Source organism: Scyliorhinus canicula, chromosome 19 (genome assembly GCF_902713615.1).
Source record: "Scyliorhinus canicula chromosome 19, sScyCan1.1, whole genome shotgun sequence".
In the NCBI taxonomy this organism is placed as follows: domain Eukaryota; kingdom Metazoa; phylum Chordata; class Chondrichthyes; order Carcharhiniformes; family Scyliorhinidae; genus Scyliorhinus; species Scyliorhinus canicula.
In genome coordinates, this window is record NC_052164.1 from 100172636 (window position 1) to 100195116 (window position 22481).

At 41.0% G+C, this 22481-nt stretch overlaps 1 protein-coding gene and 1 pseudogene across 2 annotated transcripts in view; one reads left to right on the forward strand and one right to left on the reverse strand.

Moving 5' to 3' along the window:
• Positions 1-22481, reverse strand: part of ube4a (ubiquitination factor E4A (UFD2 homolog, yeast)) — a 57097-nt gene that overhangs the window by 27161 nt on the left and 7455 nt on the right. The window contains exons 2-11 of one of the 2 annotated variants that reach the window (XM_038779887.1): positions 19032-19193; positions 15790-15972; positions 13177-13289; positions 10087-10239; positions 9800-9959; positions 7328-7530; positions 4915-5106; positions 3306-3639; positions 1996-2122; positions 637-944 (exon numbers count right to left, since the gene is read on the reverse strand). In XM_038779887.1, the coding sequence (XP_038635815.1) occupies positions 637-944; positions 1996-2122; positions 3306-3639; positions 4915-5106; positions 7328-7530; positions 9800-9959; positions 10087-10239; positions 13177-13289; positions 15790-15972; positions 19032-19155 (1897 nt within the window). In that variant the 5' untranslated portion in view covers positions 19156-19193. Of the gene's footprint in view, positions 1-636; positions 945-1995; positions 2123-3305; positions 3640-4914; positions 5107-7327; positions 7531-9799; positions 9960-10086; positions 10240-13176; positions 13290-15774; positions 15973-19031; positions 19194-22481 lie in introns of both variants that reach the window. The other variant, XM_038779886.1, reaches the window with a different exon arrangement.
• LOC119954555 lies at positions 14130-14307 on the forward strand (annotated as a pseudogene).

Sequence of the window (22481 nt, forward strand, 5' to 3'; positions counted from 1 at the left end):
TTATAACATCAACTGGGATCACAAAACAGACATGAAGAGCAAGAGAGTCCCTTTACTAAGACACTCTCTGACAAAAGACTATTTAACAATAATATAAACAGATAGTTAATAAAACCCACAAATAGTTTCACTGTAATGCACTGTCCAAAGGGGAACCCACACTCTAGAACATAGGAAAAGGATGAGGACACTTGGCCCTTCAAGCCTGTTCCATCATTCAACTATGTCATAAAGTCTTGCATTTCTACAGCGACTTTCATGACCTCAAGTTGTTCCAAAGCACTTTTCAAGCAATGAGGTACATTTGAAGTGTAGTCACTTATCGGGAACACATCAGTCAACCTGCACACAGCAAGATTCCACAAACAGAAACATGATGGCCAGCTAATCTGTTTTAGTGATGTTGGTTGAAGGATAAATGTATGTTAGAATAGAATAGAACAGTACAGCACAGAACAGGCCCTTCGGCCCTCGATGTTGTGTCCAGCATTCTACTTGAACTTCACTTATTCCACATCCCTGAATACCCTTACCCAAAAATGTAATAGGTCTCAGTCTTGAAAATTCTAATTGACCCAGCATCCACAGCTATCGTCACCAAGATGACCAAATCTCTGTTAATGGCATGCTATATACCTGGTACATGAGAAAGCATGCAGTACTCCAAGTCCAGAAGAGGGAAGGTCACCTCCATGTAGTCTGTTCCTCGATTTCCTAGAGAAAATTGCACCAATATGGTTGTGGTGGAAATCTGCAAGTTCATACAGTTCTGGAGCATCTGAGGCTCTGTGGCAGCTGCTTTAGTCGATAAATACACCGTCATCAACCGTTCAAATTGTTCACGGAGATTTTCTGCGGCTGGGCTGGCGGACTGCTGTGCCTCCCTCCAGGCAACCTGCAGCCGGTGCAGGCTCTGATTCATCTTTATCATTTGATCGTGTAACCTGCGAAAGGAAAGAACACAGCTTTAGCATCAAAAGGCTAACCCCGCAGAGGCAGGGTGCTTACAGAGGGACTCAAAAGAAGCAGGCTGTCAAGGATAACTGTGTTGCTGAACGGACAGTTTCCAAAGGCAACACTATTTTTCCAGTGCTTGAAATTAAACATTTAAAAAAATAAAATAAATTTAGATTACCCAATTATTTTTTCCAATTAAGGGGCAATTTAGCATGGCCAATCCACCTACTCTGCACATTTTTGGGTTGTGGGGGCGAAACCCACGCAGACACGAGGAGAATGTGCAAACTCCACACGGACAGTGACCCAGAGCCGGGATCGAACCTGGGACCTCAGCGTCGTGAGGCGGTTGTGCTAACCACTAGGCCACCGTACTGCCCCCTTGAAATTAAACATTAGCCGTCCTCCAGACACTTATTTAAGCAAAATATTTTTCACTCAATCTCGTTCTCCCCCAAGATGGTTCCCATCTTCACACAGGAGTTAACTGATGGGAAAGCCTCGTCCCATGTCTCCTGGAGAGGGAGGGGGGAAAAAACTGAAATTGAAATTTCTTTAAAAGCACAGAAAATAAAAGCAAGGTTTTACACAATGCCCCAGGCATCTGCACTTCTACTTGCTGCACAAGCTGACGACTCAAGTTTCATGGATACATATGAATGTTCATTAAAACATCAATGTCCATTTTAAATGATGTGTTAAAAAGAGATTTTCCGCTATTTTAAACATTGGGAATGGAAGAGAATTAAAGGAGTCAGGGGAATGACTGAAGAAACTTTCTTCACTTTCCACCTTGACCATCAGCCACTGTGCCCTCCACCCTCCCCATGCTCGATTAAATAACACTTATCACTTTGTCCCCAAGACCTTTTGATTCCCCTTAGGATATGACCAATGGAATGCCGGGAAAGCCATTTCCCATTTCCCCAGGAGGAGCAAAAATACAAATGCCCAGAGAAATAACTCAAGTTTCACTTTTGATGCACTTTCTGGTTTACAATTTATAATTGTTCAGTCCTATATACACACTCTCAGTACCTGTGAAAACCCAGGTGTAAGGCAAACTGGGTCAGGATTAAATTCTCCGTGACCAGGTTGTACATTTGAGCAAAAGATGGTTCCAGTCCCTGAGGTATTGGGATCAAACAGGTCTCCTTGTCCAAACCTGAGGTGAAGAAATGAAAAAACCTTCATTAAAAAATAGATGTTCCTTTAAAAAGAAATCCTAAAATACAACCCGTTGCAGAGATATAATAGCATTTACACAACTTCTCTGTTGCTTAAAATATCATGATCTAGGAATTCAATGAGGCTACGTCTGTCTCACAGGCATTAAAATTGGCACTGAGGAGTCCAGCAGGAAATGTACATGCATGCAATGAGCCTACAGCATGCAGCTTGCCATACTGGTCTCAAAAGAGGCGGCCAGGAGTTACGCCTCAAAGAGTTATTCGATGCAAATAAGAAGCCTAATGCCTCTGATACTAACTGGGTTTTCCTGTACGGAGTCTGATGCTTATCAATGTGGAGCCAGGACTGCAGGTGCGTTCTTGCGTCATGGTTCCACATTAAAACCACAGGATATTGCCTGCCCCCACCCCCCACCCAATCACTGCCTTGACTCACCTCCTCGCTCCCAGAAATTGCTATTTTGACCAATCACCCGTAACTAAGTGCAGAAAGTTATGTTGCTGAATACAGCAGCTATTTACACAGATGACCTGGTCCTCTGACGAAATGCCCGAGCTCTTTGTTTTGGTCACGTGGAAGGGAGAATTGGCCAGCACACAGAACTAGAGGTCAGATCAGAACTATGTATGCTGATCCATTAACCACCTCATTCCTTTTGCTGCATACAAATATTAAACATAAATTTCTTCCAGTGATGGCACTGTTTTCAATTGGGTTGCTCAATCTTTCAAATGCCAACACTGGAGAATCCCAGAGTGTGCCAATGTTTGCATGGGATCTGTTGCAGTATGACAATATTCATGGAGGCTTTCCCAAAATGGGAAAAATCTGAAAACCACTGAAACAATAGGCTGTGTTTTTTAAAGTCAAAATTGACTCATGCCTTTGACAATGAGCACAGTGTGAACTATGAACATCAGGTGGCGCAGTGCAACTCCACCAGGGAACTTATTTATCACTACTGGATATAGTTTTTACTTCCATGCTATCTATTGCAAGTCTGTTGATTTCAACAGAGACAGCTAGAGATATTTTAACAACAAAAGTAGTACGGTGAATCAAGTGTTTCTGCAAGATCAGATATTGATGTCAACCCATTGCCCTGAAAAACTGGACAGCTAAAAGCAAAAGTCATCCATTTACTGCTCAGCCCACACCTTTGATATGCACGTTTCTGCTTTTCCGTTCCTCTTCATTCAAATCTTTCAAGCTACAATAAGTAGGTTTGAAGGTCAGCAGCTTAGGAGACTTTGGTTTGCAGAAGGGTTGACAGAGTTTTAGCAAAGAAGCAGCAAGGTTCAAGAAGAAGGCATCCGATGCATACATTTGGAAGAAGAGCTCGGGCATCTGGTTGGCCCAGATTTTTGTCCGTCCTGAGTTGGCGTGCAGGCAGTTTCCGAGCCAGGAGAGGATACGATGTTTGGTATCCGGGGAAAGCTGGATGAGGTTCCGTAGAATCTGGTAGATTTTGTCATGCAATTGCGCCATGAACTGCAAAATGAAAGCAAGAACATTGTGAACATCCTTCCCAAAGATGAGATTGTGTAAAAAAAAAATCTACACCTGAAGCAACCTGTAGGAAAGCCAACACATGATTGGTGGGGAAGCTGCCGTTACACAATTTCATCTCCCAGTCAACAGTAAACTTTGGTGCGAATGGAATGACAACAAATAGATTGGAGACAAAGATTTAGAACAAAAAATACATATGGATATTCAAGTCATGTATACAACAAGCATGACATTTATATAGGAATTGAGCCATCACCTACTGTATGGTCTTGATAAACGTACTGCAATGCAGGTTATTTATTCAGTGTCTCATCATATCCTTGAGATGTCCCAAAGGACTTTAAAACCAATGGACAATTTATTGCTGTTACATAGGCAAGCGCGGCAGCGAACTTGTACACAGCACAGCCCCACAAGGCGCAATTATGCCTTTTGAGCTGGTGGACGAGGCCTCAATTTAACATTCAGCAATGTAGCAGTCCCTTGCACTGAAGCGTCAGCCCAGATTAGAAGTTCGAGCATATAGTGGAATTTGAACCCCAATCAGCTGATTTAAAGGCAAAATGCTACCAACTGATCCACAGCTGATGCCCAAGGGAAAGTTAGCATCAGATAAACAGACTTAAAAGCTGCTGCAGAAATTCTCAGCAGGTAGGACAGAGAAACTGAAATGTAGTTAAATCAATGATACAGAATAATCAGTGCCCATCCATCAGTACATGGTTAGGATCAGGAGGGAGCCTGTCCAAGACAAAATAGAACTGAATTTTAAAAAGCACTAAACTGTAGCATCACAGCAAATTGAAGAAATGCTCAAGTGATGCACTTACGTATTAACCAATTAGGGAACCCAATAATTACAGGCCTCATGTTCAAATCCAGTTCTCTTATCAGCTATCCAATCTTAGCAGTGCCGTGCGTTAGAATTGACCTCAAGAGTGGAAAGATGCAAAAAATACCCTGAGGATTCCAAGAACTTGATTGTCATACTACAACTTTGAATGTTGGAGTTGGGAGGGAGGTAGGAGGAGAGAAATTGGAGGCAACATTCTTTTACTGATGGGTTGGTTCTGAACATTTTGTATTGTGCATTATATTTGGGCTTCCACCAGCTGGAACGTGATTGATCTTTAGTCATGGATACAGCCCGCCTATTCAGCGTGAGACAGTGCACAACCAGACAGACTGGATGGATGGGGAGGAATATTACACAACATCACAGCCTGTCAAGAACCCAACTTGTCCAAGGCCCACCTGGTGAATGTTTGCTTCTTGAATTTTGATCTCCTGAGGACTGGACCTCGAGGGATTCAAAAAGTACAAGTGATTCTCCACCAATCCCGGAGTTTTCAGTAAACAAGACATGTTCATGACGGTTCCCAGCAGGGTCTGCTGATATTGGTTACCATTTTTTGGATCCTTTGGTTCAATATGCTTCAAGAAAACCTGTTGAAGGAGATACTTGGCAATCATTTCATTGAAACTGAAGGTTTCAAAAAATTTGTGTGGAACTTAAGTCTTCATCCTTGTGATGTAAATGTTATTTTTACACTTTAAAAGTAATTAGCAGTTTCACAAGAAAACACCCTACACACATTAAGAGTAGGAATTCCTAGGTGCATGGTACAGATAAATGGCCTGAACCTCTACCTGGAACTTCTTTTCAAAAGTCAGTTTTCTCTTCCTTATCACCTACCAGTGAACCTGCTGGAAAGTGCACATGTAAAATCTTGCGAAAGGGTAAGATCATGACCAATGATGATGCATCCCTAACATACAGCTTCACATATAGCCTGAGCCATGCACCAGAGGACAACCAGCATCCAGGAAATCATTCTCCGATACAAATCAGGCATTTCTGGAGAAGTGGGAGGAAAATATAGGGATGCCAACTCAAGGGCAGCTTTCCACCCCATGGCAAGCTTGTTTGTTTTGTGAGGTTTTAATTGTGAGGCACTGATATATGGTAACGCTAGTTTAGCTCAGTGGGCTAGACAGCTGGTTTGTGATGTAGAACAAGGCCAGCAGCGCGGGTTCAATTCCCGTACCAGCTGAGAATTCTGAATTCTCCCTCCGTGTATCTGAACAGGCGCCGGAATGTGGCGACTAGGGGCTTTTCACAGTAACTTCATTGCAATGTAAGCCTACTTGTGACAATAAAGATTATTGATTTTATAGGGTCATTTTCAAACTCTACCTTGCAGACATGGGAACCTGCAGTACTGCAAATCTGACATATGGGTGTGTGCGCTGAGCACAGCTTTCCATTCATTAAAGCTAATCAAAAAACAGTGCACAACTTGTATCCAACTTTCTGATCTGCATTCCCAGTGGACCAGGCTCCCAACAATAACAAAATAAAATTACATCTTACGTTCGCTGTTTGGAGTCGCTTATCGACGATTGACAACAGGACACAGGAAACATTTTTTACACTAATTAGAGATGGATCTAATTCCTGTTCCAAAATGTCACAGTTTATGAGGATTAAACACAATTTAAAAACACAAGAACAGCCACTCTATCGGCTTTGCTCAGATTTTGAGTTTGAGTAGGTGGATTGGCCACACTAAATTGCCCCTTAATTGGAAAAAATAATTGGGTAATCTAAATTTATAAAAAAAAAAGTTAGAACCCATCGTCATCTCGCTAACTTCAACCAGCTTATTTCAGAAGGTTTTACCTTCAGTAGTAATGTAGGTAGGAGTGTCTAATGGCACTACAAACAGCATAGTACTTTGGCAGAAGAAACTAAGAATTTTTCTTCAGAGATTAAGACCTCAAACCACAATGCACGGCCCCATTGTTTTGTGACTATCCTTCTCGGTAAGGACAGAGGTGTAGTTATGAGGCAACTGAGGAGCTGCTCTCCTGGCTCGAATGATTTTTTTTTTATTCGTTCATGGGACGTGGACATCGCATACCGTGCCTGTATTTATTGCCCATCCCTAATTGCCCTTGTGGGGGCAGTTAAGAGTCAATCACATTGCTGTGGGTCTGGAGTCACACGTAGGCCAAACCAGGTAAGGATGGCAGATTTCCTTCCCTAAAGGACATTAGTGAACCAGATGGGTTTTTATGACAATCGACAATGGTTTCATGGTCATCATTAGACTTTTAATTCCAGAATTTTACTGAATTCAACTTTCACCGTCTGCAGTGGCAGGATTTGAACCTGGGTCCCCTGAGCATTACTCTGTGTCTCTGGTTAACTAGTCCAGTGACAATCCCAATACAACTCCGCCTTTACCTCCCCCACTTGATCTCAGTTGATCTGGTACCTGATCAAGCTGGTCCTCATTACACAGGATATCGCTGATGATTGGTGGATTAAACTGGATCAACAGTTCTCAAACTCTTCAAGCAAATGCCTAAATGGGAAGGGGGTTTATCAGAAAGTTTACAAATGTTCTGTACTAATAAAGGTAGGGTTATGTTAGGTGAAGTCAAGTAGTATCCTTAAAGATACTGAACAGTCCCAAAACTTGGTCACTCGTCTATGTTTTATGGGTTTTGCCGAGTAGAGTGACACACAAGCGCTATATTCTATACCGTACTATCAGAAGCTCTACACGGATTTCTACACAAGGCAGACACCAAGTTAATCAGGGAGAAGTACCCCAGCAGCTGACCTTATAAATCAGAGAATTATTTAGAAAATTCTTACCTGTGCCAGATCAGGCTGTCGGGTGACATAAAGGAGAATGTCCAGGTAACCATACAGCATGATGTGACAAAGGTCCAACTCCTTGATGCGTCGCAATAAAATGTCTAACACTGGAAACATGACTTCACTGAATGTCCGGACCTCTTCATCGGTCTTTAAGGTAGCTATCACATCATCCATAAACTCGGTAACATCTTCAAATTCTGTATAAGTAACAGAAAGATCACACTGTCTGTCGCATGGAAGATATAAAATATAGTAAATGATAAAGGAAAGTAAATGATCCATATGAGTGAGCAGTACATAAACTGCAGAGTTTTTGTTTCACTGGCAAAGGCATTCTCGGCATTGACAGCAAAATTTTTCCTCATGCAAAAAGTGATTAGTACATGGAATAACTTTGGGATAAGATTGTAGAGGCAACACCTCTGGAATTATTTATAAAATAATTCTAAATTGTCATGGGGGGGGGGAAGGAGAGAGAAACTGCTGCTTAATTTTGAGTAGATGAGCCAAACGGTTTTCCTCGTCCATATGTACTGTGATCTTTAAAGTATTACTTGGCCACGTTTAAATGGCATCGAATTAGTAATGTAACAGCCATTTCTTGAAGAGTTTTAAATTATATCGTTAGTATAGGGCTTGAAGAGGAATCTACTCGCTCACTATGGCAATATAAGTTGTTTAGCTGGAATCTTGCCTAGAACTAATGTTACGACACCCTGGGCTAGTGCACGGTCAATTCCAGCCCCCACTTGACCCAGAATCGCAACACAATTGAATTAACAAATAATTCTTAGAAAAATACTCGAAGTCTTTGGCCCTTAGCTGCCTAATAATTACAGTCACCAGATTTGTAAATTTAAACACAATTAAGTTTATCAATAACAATAACGATAATTGAATATGCAACAAATACAACAGGTTAACTATTATCTAATTCTTAACCCGCCCCAACCTCAACACACACACAAAGACAGACAAACTCAGAGGGGAGAAGAGGGGTAAAATAGTAAGTAAAAGATGAGTCTTGTTTCAGACGGTTGTTTCTAGCACACATTCCTCAAACCAGGCTTTCAGGTCGAGATTTCTGCTTTCCAATCTGTAATGGTTTTCACTGTAGATTCATTCAGGTTGCTGAAGTTTCAGGAATACAGCAGCTTTTCTGGAGAGAGGACAGAAAGAGAGAGGAGAGAAAGAGAGAAGGGAGAGGATAGACAGAGAGAGGGGAGAGGATAGAAAGAGAGAGGGGAGAGGATAGAAAGAGAGAGGATAGAAAGAGAGAGGCTAGAAAGAGAGAGGATAGAAAGAGAGAGGATAGAAAGAGAGAGGATAGAAAGAGGTTGAAAAGAGAAAGGAGAGAAAGAGAGAGGAGAGAAAGAGAGGTGAGAGAGAAGAGAGTAGAGAAAGAGAGAGGAGAGAAAAGAGAGAGTAGAGAAAGAGAGGAGAGGAGAGAAAGAGAGGAGAGAAAGAGAGGAGAAAAAGAGAGGAGAAAAAGAGAGGAGAAAAAGAGAGGAGAAAAAGAGAGGAGAAAAAGAGAGGAAAGAAGAGAGGAAAGAAGAGAGGAAAGAAAAGAGGAAAGAAGAGAGGAAAGAGAGGGGGGACAGAGAAGAGAGAAAAGAGAGAGAGAGAGAGAGAGAGAGAGAGAGAAGACAGAGAGAAAAAAGAGAGAGGAGAGAGAAAAGAGAGAAAAGAGAGAGAATTCATTGGCCACCAGCCAACCAATCCCACCCCATCTCTCAGGTGCCACAAAGTCTGAGGTTTGCTGCTCGGAAACTAGCACCATATACTATGTTGCAACGTCCTGAATTCTTCATTCTCTCTACTGTTTGACTTAAAGATACATGTCCATTAAGCATCCATGGATCAGAATGATAATGGCAAAAAAATAAAGAAAGGGAAATAATGGAATCAACAGGAACAATGCTTACACTAATGTAATCAAAACACGGCCATTGTTTAGGCCCATGCAAAGTCCAGGTTGCCAGATATTGGCACATAGGAGCTCACAGCAAAACACAAACAACATTTAGAGCCAGCATAACCAAATCACTGTCATTCCCTCCCCCATAGACTTGTACCTTCCTTAGCCGTAAATATCACGGTTGCAATGGCTGTTGTATCAACCACTCATTGTGGCAAAACATTCTGTTATCCAGCAACCTACAGCATAAAGTAATGTATTACTTACTTACTAAAGATAATGATTCAAGTAATAAAATGACCAGTTTTGAAGGACGTCATTCACCCACTAGATTGTGACTGCTGATCACTTCAACCATTCATTGGCTGTGAAGCACCTTGGGACATTGTCCTAACATTGGGAAAGACACTGTACTGAAAATTCTTCTTATTTCAAAATACAAATAGTCCCCTGCCCCCTCCCCCGATACATACTATATAATTCAGTCCCATTAAGCATGTTGCAAACAAATATGCAAGTACAGAGAGATAATGGAAGTATTTACTTACGTGGTCCACTTACTCCTTCAAGAAGCAAATCAACTACTTGTTCATAGATATTCTGATTGACGTAGATCTCGGGTGTCAGGAGGACCGTACATGTGTTAGACACAGTCAGCACCTTACAACGAAGTGCATAAGTCAAAAGATTTTCCGGGACCTTTGTAATCTGTTGAGAAAATATATTTCATAAAGGAAGTCAAGCTTTCTTAGGCAGGAGAGGATAATGAGAGAACAGACAAAAATAAAATCAACCACGGGAACTGAGTAATTGTAGGACCCTCAGATGTACATACCTCTCCTTTTACTCTTCGAAAACAAGCAAATAGGTATCTAATAACATCCTTCTCTCCGGCATCTCGATCGGCTGACATATTAATAACATTCCCTAAAGTCATGGAGATCAAGCGGGGCCCAGGTTCTGGAAGCAGCATCCGAGTGAACAAAGCCTATTTAAAAAAAACAAGATTCATCATCAGTGACTACATAGATGTATTCACGCACCAATCCGAGTACACAATTCCAGGTCCAAGATCATTTCTCATTCACTCCCATTGTTCTCAATTCTCTAACCATAGGTTAAGTCAAAATGCTGATCCAAGCTCAATACATAACATGTTAAATATAGTCTGAACAGGTGTTGTCACTGTAGGACATGCTGCCAGTAGACAGGCAACTGAACTGTACTCTATGTCAACTACAGAACATTTTATGCGACAACCAGGACTCTACAAGTTGTAGCTTAACAGAAAAGCAAACTTGCAAGTTTCTGCGCCAGAACCTAGTTAACCATTCATTTACTTCAATTAAAAAGTACAATTTGAAACCAAATTTAAAGCATAACTTTGTTCTTCCATTTTAAGCTTCTCAAAGGCAATGAGGGAAAGCAAAAAGTTTTTAAAACAAAATACTTGTTTTTACTAGTGCCTTCTCACAGCTCAAAGCATTTCAGAACAAAACTTGGATCAAATGGATCATAAGGAAACAGCTTATGGGTGAACAAAACCTGTTAAAAATTAATTAGTACTTAAGAGTTCATCATCACTGGCTAAAGGTCCTGATCAGAGCACCGGATTGTTCTATTTTTGAATTGTAATGTGGAAATTTCTAGATTCAAGATCTAAATGTGTATAAGCAGAAAATGCAGTCCAAGCAATTTTTATTTTTCTAAAAGGAATTCAATTTGGAGAGCCACCATGATACTTACAGACATAGGATGGCTGCCAATTGTCAAATTACAGATGTGGAAACATAAATTATAGAACAGAGTTATGAAGCCCACATTTATGGCAAATGCAAATCTACATTGCAATAAGCTTTTGACCTTGATTGACTTAGAGTTGAGGAAGAAAAATGTTTTATCCAGCAACTAGTTGTCACTTTTTTAAAAAAGTGGTGAGCAAATAAGTTGTCACTGTCCATCTACTTTGGAGGTCAAAGAGAGAATAAACCCACACTGATGAGATACAAGACTTTGTTCCTCATCAGCACTATTTTGTACTGGAGAAGCCAGAATGGGATCTAGCCTAAGAGCTCTTTGTTATGGAGAGATTTTCCAACAATTAGCATTATTTACTTGGGAGAAACACAGGCTCAGCTGGATACAGAATGAGAGAATGGTTACAGCATTGGAGGCAGCCATTCAACCTGGTGCGCCTTTACAAGAACTCACCTAGTTCCACTCTCTGCCCTTTCCCAGTAGCTTGCAAATTGTTTCACATCAGATAATTATCCAATTCTCCTTTGAAGGTCTCGACTGAATCTGCATTCCATCGAATCTGCCTCCATCAAAATCTGAGGCAGTGCATTCCAGATCCTAACCACACGCTGCATAAAAGAGTTTTTTTTCTCTTGTAGCCTTTGCTTCTTTTGCCAATTGCCTTAAATTGGTGTCCTCTGGTTCTCACCCTTTCTGCCAATGGGAACATTGTCCCTATCTATTCTGTCCATACCACTCATGAATTTAAACACCTCCAGTCAAATATCCTCAATCTTTTTTGCTCTATGGTTCTACGAACTGGAACCAGGGGAGTTGTTCTGTTGGGCACAGTACAACAACTAGCTGATGGAGTTTAACAATACAGGAATCAAAATAAAATAGGAAGCATACCCAATTTTTTTTTAAGTTAGGAGGGTGATCAAAATCTGAAAAAGATTACCAGCAGGGGTGGTAGTATATAAAACTATGGCAATTTTATTTTTAAAATGATGAAGGAACTTTCTGTTGATAAGGGGATACGGTGTATTTGTTCCAGAATCTCAGTTAAGAACCTAATGGAAGGCATGGAAGGGTACGCTAAGTGGATGAATAAACTTTTGTAAAATATTGACACATTTTTCTTTTAGTTATTGCTGCCCTAGGCGAGGTCGACTATTGTTGTAGAGGTCAAGAATCAAACTAGGGACTTTCTGGTCTGTTACTAAAAATACAACACTTCCACGGTGCTCTGTGTTTTATTGGTATACTACATTTCACAGTTTACACTGCACTTTCCCATTCTACAATGGGTACAACTCATTGGGGGAACCTCTCAACCCTGACCATAATCTTCTCGTTAAATAGTCCCAACAATAAGAAATCATCTAGTGTATTTAAGGCTAGTTCAAAAAGCATAAGGTGGGCATGAGCCATCAGGACACATTGTGTGCTAACCTTTCATTTGCCCTGCTGAAATTGATCACTGAATCATTACCAAAATAGATTTAATAGCCCCATGACCAGTAAATAGTTGAGACAGTGAATCAGTACATGAGCAATAATCTATACTTTTCTGTTGCCAACATTTTGTCCAGTTGAAGGATTCAGTGATACTCAAGTGGTTTTCATTTGGCCCAATCTTTTTGCCAAGGACTTATTTCTTGCAGGGTTCCACAGGCAATAGGTACCCTCGAACACTCAGTGAAATTCCATTTGTCATGTGAGTGTTTATTAGCAGGCTATTTTCCCATGGAAAACTTCAAAGTTAAATCAGATCATGTGCTCAGCTGTGCTCTCCCAGGGCACTGGACAACCATCAGGAGCGGAGTTTATGATTTCTCCTCTGTATCCCAGGGGCACAAAGGCAACTTGTAGTGTTCCTGCTGGACTGACTGAGATACGGACATACAAAATTGACGGGCAAGAAAAGGCCATCTGGTCCACCAAGCCTGCAACACAGTGGTCGGACCACCATGCATAAACATTTCATTCTCCCCACAGCCAAGTCCAGATGTTTAGGCGCTACAAGCTTGTGCTCTTCTGGATTGCATGGCTTAATGCTACATCACACAGAGTTGCAATAGTTTAGGGCACAGTGGTATTCAGAAAACAACTTCCCAAGATAGAAAATAAAAACATACCTTCCAGGCAACAAAAAGAACGTCAACAGTTTATGCAATATTAATACCTGTTCCACATTGCTCATGTCCAGCCAGTCCTGTCCATCCAGGTCAGTGGCCAAATCCTCCAAGAAAACACAGCGGGGTGGAATCCCATTCCCTCCCTTCAGACTGGGGTCACCTAAAAACACATCATCCAAAGTACCTCAACATAAATTCATCAACAGTCTGAGTTGAGCGACAGGCCACAGATAATCTTCTTAGGTGAACATTAATGTTACAGTTTAATGCAAAGTGAGTGAAAATGAGAAAAAGTAGGAAACAGTGGGTAGCAGGAAGAGATTGTGAAGCATTGCAACAAATAACATAAATGAGCGTTTGAAGGATCAAACAGCTAGAAATGCAACAGAAAACGGCAATAAATTGCTCAGACTTTATTCATTTGGAATAATTTTCAATTTAAAGACATTTCATAAAGATGAATAAAACGTATTTTTAAAAATTTGATTGCTGCATTTCCCCAATCATCTAGGGAACCGTAAGAATCGCTAGTTGAAAGAAAATCTGAGGTTCATTTAGCTTAACTTCTACATAATGTGGTGGTTGCGCGATACAATGATAATTGAGCTATTGACTAATAACAATCAAAGACAGACAGAGAGAGAAAAAGAAAGATGATTAGGCAGCACAGTAGCATGGTGGTTAGCATAAATGCTTCACAGCTCCAGGGTCCCAGGTTCGGTTCCCGGCTGGGTCACTGTCTGTGCGGAGTCTGCACGTCCTCCCCGTGTGTGCGTGGGTTTCCTCCGGGTGCTCCGGTTTCCTCCCACAGTCCAAAGATGTGCGGGTTAGGTGGATTGGCCATGCTAAATTGCCCATAGTGTCCTAAAAAGTAAGGTTAAGGGGGGGGGGGGGGGTTGTTGGGTTACGGGTATAGGGTGGATACGTGGGTTTGAGTAGGGTGATCATTGCTCGGCACAACATCGAGGGCCGACGGGCCTGTTCTGTGCTGTACTGTTCTATGTCTGGCCGGGAAGGAAGCAAGATGAAACAAAGCAAACAAGCAAACAAAATGAGCAAGGAAGTGAATGAGGATGATCTTGCTTTCAAACAGAAAAAGGAAGAGCAGAAAAAACCAGACGCGATGAAAGCTGGGACCACTTCGTATTGGAGTCATCAAAGAGTCAGGTAAGAAGTAATGAGCACAGGATGTCCAAAATGAGCACAAGTCGACGTTGCACCACTTGTCTATCTCTAGAGGGATTTGTTATTTTGCCTTTGTTATTTTCTGTTTTTTCTACCCTTTCCTGTAAAGTGTATATTTGATTAAAACACCGATAAAGCTTTTTTCAGTTTAAAAACAAATCACCAACGATGAGTCAACAACAGACCAGTCAGGAGGTGAAGAAAGCCCTCTGTGGTAAAGAACTCTGACAAAGTCGTTTACCCAAGCAAACTACATTTATCACATGCCATGCCCAATTCTTTTTAAAAAATAAACCGAGTTCAAAATAAGTCATGCAGACTAATTCTAGTGGAAGGATCAATGACCTGACATGCAAACCATAATTTCTCTCCCTACAGATGCTGCCTGACCTGCTGGGTATTTCCAACGTATTGTGCTTTTATTTTCAACTGACTTATGTACTGATTTCCATGCCTGCTTTAACATTCCTGCAGCAGAAGGTGTTCTTCCCAAATGAGTAACCTCGATGTCTGGTATTATTAAGGATGCATTGTGAGGCATTGGTCCAGAAGTAGGCACTGACAGCAATAATCAGCACACTGCCCAGGAACAAGGTGACAAAGATAATAGGTATCAAGACAGACTGGATGGGCTGGGGTTAATTTCCTTGGACGAGGGTAGGCTGAGGAGGGAAACTGATTGAGGTGTATAAAATTGAGGGGCAGAGGTATGGTGGATAGGAAGGAACTTTTCCCTTTAGCGGAGGGGTCAATAACCAGAGTTAAGCTAATGGGCAGGAGGTTTAGAGGGGATGAGAGGAACAATCTTTTCACTCAAATGGTGGTTGGAATCTGGAACTCACTGCCTGAAAGGGTGGCAGAGGATGGAACCCTATCATAATTTAAGTAGTATTTAGATGAGACCTTGAAACGCTATAGCATACAAGGCTATGGGCCAAGTGCTGGAAAATGGGATTAGGATAGGTGCTTGATGGCCGGACGAACACGATGTGCCAAAGGGCCTCTTTCCATGCTGTAAAAACTCTTTGACTCCATAGAAAGACAAAATTTGGATCATTAACTGGAGAATCAAGACACTAAGTAAGGCAGTGGGTGCATTCCCACAACTAATGCATTTAGTTTGGGCTTTAGGCTCATGAACCTCTCAATCTTCAAAGCACACTGGTCCTATTGGTCTTGTTTCCGCAGCACAAGTGTCCTTAAACTAGCAAGCACACAGGATGGAGTGTGATAATGGAAAATATAACGCCAATGCGGCAATAGATGCTCTTTAGAGGACTGGAGTTAAGGCATATTGCGGGGGAAGAGTGGAAGAGCTTTACTCTATATTGAACCAACAATATAGCTATGCTAAAAACCTTTGATATTGCCATTGCTGCGTGAAAGTGAAGTTGTTCCCTTCCTCAGAATTAACATCCCTCACCTTGAGAAGCATAAAAATAATAAGAAAAATAACCCACTTGCTAGACACTCACTGTTGTCAAGTGTAATAAGGAAGATGCGCTGAAGCATGTGATTGATGTTGAGTTGTTCGCATATTTCCTTTTGAGAGCGAAATGCACGGTTGGCGTCTGTAATAGAGTCATTGTCAATGCTCTCAATACTACTGATGTCTGAATCTTCACTGTCATAAACTTCTTCTGCAGATAATGGGCATTCTGCGGAGTAACACACAAAGAACAACATAGGCAATCACACAAAGACTCAGTGTGCACTGAAAGATAAATAAATGTTCAGAGTTCCAATAACAGTTTGCACCTTTCCCAAGTTTGTTTCAGCTGACTTTAGCCATGGCAGATTTTTAAGTCTTGGCACTCTGTGGAGGGAAAACGCAATCAAATTCCTACTCAACTGTTGCTCAGTGATCCCTTCTGGAAAATGCACATACGGATGTCTAGCAATCATCAGATCATATTTAGTTGTAGCCCAGTTGCCCAGAAGGGTTACATTCTTCTCCTCCCTACAACTACAAATTTGTTTTCCCTTTATAGAAACATTACACTTCCTGGCTACCAGTTACTGTATTCAAACCTTAATTCTGCCTAAGAAAACGACGCTACTGTAGAGAGGTTGGGGCAAGCATTCAAAATAAGGCTGAGTGACCTCCTGCAGTCAGAGAAGTCTCACATATAATTATTCAACCCTACATGGATGGATTTGCATAGACTGATTGTTTGTTTCATATAAACCTTGGCAGAAATTTGAGCTATCTCTGACAAAGAGCCAAAATGACTCAAAACATTAATTCTGCTTTTCTCTCCTCATATATGCTGCCAGAACTATGTTCTTCCAGTACCCTCTGTTCTTGTTTTAAATGTTCATATCTAGCCATGAAATCTCAATATGATATACCTCTCAAACTCTTTTCATCCACCTTGTCCTTTCTGTTTTCACTTGTATCATTTACTTTTACTTTGTAAAATACTTATTTGCATTTCTTCTGTACCAACAATCTCTCACAATCACCCAGAATATTGCACTTGACTGCTCTGTCATGTCCCATAGGCCCCATTTCTTGTCAGATTAGAATACAAGCACTTCACGATGTGCCACAGAATTTTGGGATTTCTTGGTAAATATCCCGCCTGGACTTAACCAATCTTGATCTCTGGTACTACTGAAACAAATAACTGCAGCCTTAATTTTCTGGAGTCGACATCCCTCGCCACTTGCTCAAATAGCTATTATTCTTCACCACTATAGTCGTCAAATACAAAAGACAAGGACCACTACAAAGTCTGAACTTCCGGGCGGGAGTGGAGAAGCAGTCCTATCCCTTGATTTGCTTAAGACCTCTTCCAGCTTTTTGTTTTTCACAATGATGGAATATAATTATTAGAATCATCTAACTGCTGCTCTCCAGAAAAGCTGGAAATCTTTGTCCTTTCTCATAGCTTGTTGAAGGAACAGATACAGCTTCTCTTGCATCTTTCAACCACATTCTTGGTTAAATATTTTTGCTATGAGGCAAAGGGAGATTGTTTATGAATGCCCTGATCTGGGCAAGAGGGCCCCGCTCCCCTTCTCAGTGTGTAAGTACTTCTCGCTCTACCCACACTCCTCATATTGAGATCCCTGACTCCAAAAATGAGATTTAAAATTCCGCATGCAAGCTTTCAACTTTACTAAACTGTCACATACCCTCACCTGCCAATAAGCTGGGCGAAATATTTGAATTTCTCCAACAAACATAACTTCAACTTTCAACGGTTGACTTGTAAACCAGTGGCTAGGTTAGAATTTCACTTTTCTTATCTTTTTTTTCATGGGATGTGGGTGTCGCTGGCATTTAAGAATCAACTACATTGCTGTGTGTCTGCAGACACATGTGGGCCAGATTCTATTCCCTAGTAGCAGTTAGATGTTTGAGATGGTGAACAAGATTGTTTTTTATGACAATTGGAAATGGTTTCATGATGACCATTACTGAAACTAGCTTTTCAATTCTAAATTATTAACTAATTTGAATCCCACCAGCTGCTGTGCCCCAGATCATTAGCATGGGTCTCTGGATTACTAGTTCAATGACAACATCATTATGCCACCACATCCTCCACTAACACTGGTCCATCTGAAGCACAGCTTCTTCATTATTATATTGTAAATCACTAAAATATATGGTGATACTTCAAGGCACGAGGTTTCATTGAAGAGTTGTGTGATGAGCGTAGGAATTTCAGACATATTCAATGTAGTTGGTGCAGTAAGGGTTAAACACCTGAGTCTTGATTAATAAGGGGATCAGGGTTTAAGACAGAAGGCAGGAGAATGGGGATGACAAAATATCAGCCATGATTGAATGGCGGAGAAGACTTGATGGGCCGAGTGGCCTAATTTTGCTCCTATGTCTTATGGTCAGTGTGTGATTGCTGCAGTCATGTTTTTAGAAATCCTGGTTTGAAAGCCAGGTAGGCATTTTGGAGACAGATGTGCAATTAAAACATCATAAAAGTTGGGCTAATGGAATTTTGCTTATATAAATTAAGTCCCCCAGGGGAGTAGATAATTAGAGACACTGTGTTTAGTTTTAGTAAGATGATGTCGGTAATAATCTAGTTAGGTTTTGGGCTGGTACCAGTAAAAGCAATGAAAACTGCCTAGCACAGGTTCCCAGAGCTGTAGAACAACTATTATTTACATAAATGAGAGGTTAGGATTTAGAATCCATGACTTGATAGGATGGTGGACACAAATTCAATAATATCTTTCACAAGGGAACTGGTTATGTGAGGGAGAAAAATAATTGCTTGGACATGGGGAAAAAGCAGGGGAGAGGATTAACTGCGCTGTTCCCTGAAAGGGCCAGCAGATTCAATGGGGCAAATACCTGCTTCAGTTTTGTATTTGCCTACAATTCAACAAAAGAGAGAAATAGATCTCTGAAAAACCACAGTTTAGATTTTAGACTAAAAGCAGATGATCAAAAGTTAAAACTCAGTGAGGTTCTCTGCAGTCCTATTTAGGACGTGCTGGAACCTCACGAGGTGTTGGCATTCACATGAAACACTTTCACAATACTTATCTAAAAAAATCAAGCTGAAAGGTTGCGGCAACCTACTTGTTTCCTGCATTACTAAAGTCTGCTGTTCCATTCCTACTTTATTAATATACTGCACGGAGGCTAACTGAGAAGACATGAGTATTTGCAAGGCTTGCTGTCAATGATCTGCTCGCTACTGGGAAGCAGACAACCTTGGAAGCTCAGAAATATGCTTACCTGGTGGCCCTGTGGGAAGCTGCTGTTTCTGCACAGAAGCAAATTGTTTGGCATCGGCCACAGAACTGAAGAGAGCTGCAAAGGGGTTGCTGGATATATTATTGTTGTTCTCCTGGTCAGTCATTTCTCTTCAAAGCCCACTCCATTCAGCTCCAAAGCAGGCTGAGAGGAAGACAATACAAAATACGGATGAATCATCCACTCCTGCGAGACAATGCTGACACTCAAAACTATTTTGGCATGTCACAATATGCACACACAATTGCACAGTAAAACCCTAAATTGGACAAGTGCGCTTTCACCGGAGAGAGTAAGTGATAACCCATTACAGACAATCATCCACATTTCTGTTTTGAGTAAACAAGCTTTTGCTTAAATAACCTGCTTCTAGCTAATCTATAATCACCTCCGCCTACAGACAACTGGGAGCCAAAGGAAGTACTCTGGGAAAAGTAGGAAATTCTTGTGGTGTTCCCCTGCCATACCTTAGGCTTCCATTCATTGACAAGTAGAGCATAAAATCTATCATGAGCCAGCGTATTTGGGCAGGGTGTTTTCTTTTGTAATTTTTAGAATATGAAGTATTTCTTTATTGAAAAGAGGTAATTCAATGTAGGTTTATTAATAGAGCTGAAAATAGGTTTACCACAAAAAAAAACATTTTCAATCGAGCTCACCACCTGAGTAACATAATTTTAAATAACTCTAATGACTTTAAGAAACTATATAGAACCAATATCACTTTGTTGTTTGCTGTGTTGAAATTGGCTGTCACATTTCCTGCATTACAACAGTGACTACACTGCAAAAAGTACTTCATTGGCCTGTAAAGTCCTTTCAAACATCTAATAGTCCTAAAAAGTGACATATAAATGCAAATCTTTCTTCCTTTTCACAAGAGATCCTTGATGTTACATTGAGCCAAATGCTGCCTTTGTGTAAAGCACAGTCACCGTCAGTTCTTTTGTCCATGTTTGGGCCAACACAGTAATATAGCAGAGTGGTCCTGACTGAACTCATGCTGAGCAAGCTCCGCTGGATAGCGCTGATGATGACACTTTCCATCATTCTGCTGGCCATTGAAAGTAGATCAATGGAGTTGTGACTGACCAGATTGGATTTGTCCTGTTTTTTGTGAACGGGATATACCTGGGCAATTTTCTACTTTGTTGTGTAGATGCCAGTGTTGTGGCTGTACTGGAACAGCATGGCTAGGTGCACAGCCTATTCTGGAGCACAGGTTTTCAGCATTATAGGTCATATTGTCTCCTACATTAAAAAAATGACCACATGTCAAAACCACTTACTTCTTCAACCACTTGGAACATTCTGAAGTCATAAAGGTCATTATCGAAATGCAAGTCTTTCATTCCAATAAAAATACAAAACTACTGTAACACAAGAACAGTAGCAAGGATCCGGTAAAAAATAAAACAGAAAAGACTGGAAATACTCAGCAGTCTAGTAGCGTCCGTGGAGAGAGCAAGCACATCTTAATGTCATTATTAGCCTTTAACGCTACCATTTACACCCACTTTGTCTTGTGTCTATGACATGTTTGTCAATCTCTCCTGAGTTCCCACCTATCCCGGGCATTCTTTTTTGCTCCGCCTTCTCCATCACTCTCTCCAACTATATAATCCATCACATTTCTACCCCACTTCAGGACTGAGGAGGAATCAGACGGACTTGAAACATTCACTCTACTGATGCTGCCAGACCGGCTCAGTCTTTCCAGCATTTTCCATTTCTATTTCAGACTTCCAGCAGCCAAAGTATTTTGCTTTTATTTTAGCATGCAATGAGAACCTCCTTTAAAGTATTCCCATATGTCAATCTCACCACCCCACCCACCCCAAATAAAATCTTATTGCCTGTGGTTTTTAATACCGGTTTCCTCAACCTTTGAGTAACACTTGTAAATGTTCAAAACACAACTTTCTAGAAGAAAATACAAAAAATGCTAAGAGTTTGAATTTCATAAAGAATGATTAACTGGATTTTTAAAAAATGCAACGTTCAACATTCTCATGGTTTTTGCGGATTTTTGCAGATTTATTTGTAGATGGAGGCTCTGCTAGCCTTGAAAAAATAAGACAGATACAATCTGACTGGTCCCCACCGTATCCGGTTTTTTTAAATTCAGGATTTTTCACATAAGTCCTTTTCCTCCATAAGTCCATGGACAAAAGAATACCTTCTTCCCTGCTGGAGAAGGTATTGTCTTTGGCAAAGCAAAGGAGGGGGTCAATTTCAAATCTGTACAACCTCATTCTATCTTGGAGTCCTGCCCCTTTGGATAGAGTACTCAAGGAATGGGTGGAGGAGCTAGGCCCTGTGCTCACTGAGGTTTGGAGAGAAGCCCTTTACAAGGTGAATTTCATTTCATCCTGTGCCAGACTGAGTTTGGTTCAGTTCAAAGTGCTACATAGACACATTGGTCAAAGGCAAGGATAAGTGGACTGTTTCGAGACATGGAGGACAAGTCTGACCACTGTTCACTTACACCGGCTAACCACAAGCATGCATTTCGGTCTTGTCCTAAGCTTGCTAAATTCTGGATTTTCTTTTTCGACACAATATCAAAGATTTTGCAGATAACTCGAGATCCTTGACCGCTGGTCGCAAAATTTGGACTACCCGTTTTTCTATTCAGTAGTGAAGGCGGATGTTCTTGTCTTCACTTCTTTAATTGCCAGGAGGCGAATATTACTCAACTGGATCTCCCTCACTAACCAAGGCATCCGCATGGATGGAAGATATGATATCGGTCTGTCAAAGGCTCGGTGGGGTGGTTCTACCAGAAATGGTGGCCATTCATTTCTTTCTTTAAGGACCTGGACATATTTCAAGGATTAGGGGGTTGAGTTCATGGGGGTTAGTTGAGTCGTAGAGGTTCCTTGTTCCATTTCACTCATTAATTGCCTTACAACTTTAGATTTAGTTGTTTTTTTTGTTGTTGTTCATGAAATTTTTATTATGTGTATATCTTTGTCTATATGTATATTATTGTTTATATTTGATAATTCAATAAAATGCTTATTTTTTAAAAAACCCTGGGGAAAGCGGGAGAGACGGAGAGGTAATAAGAAACAGGAGAGGGGACAGGAAAGTTAAAAATGGTGTTCCCAGTAAGGGAAGACGCAGTGAAAATAGGAGGTCTGCCACAAAAATGTTTAATAGTATAGAGGCGTGCTATTACATGCAAAAGGTTGGAAACCACTTCACTAAGGTACTGTTACAAGATCGCCTGCAGTTCTCCGTTAACTTCAATACTTTAATTAGCAAATGTGACTGCATAGTCGATCAAGAGTAAGAACTCTGCCTGATTTTGACCTTTTTTTAGACAAGACACCGGTCCAGGAATTGAACCTGACATCTGACTGGCCAGTCTGGACGGGCTCAGTGGATAGTGTTCATGTTAGCCAAATAAATTAGTCCGAGATCACT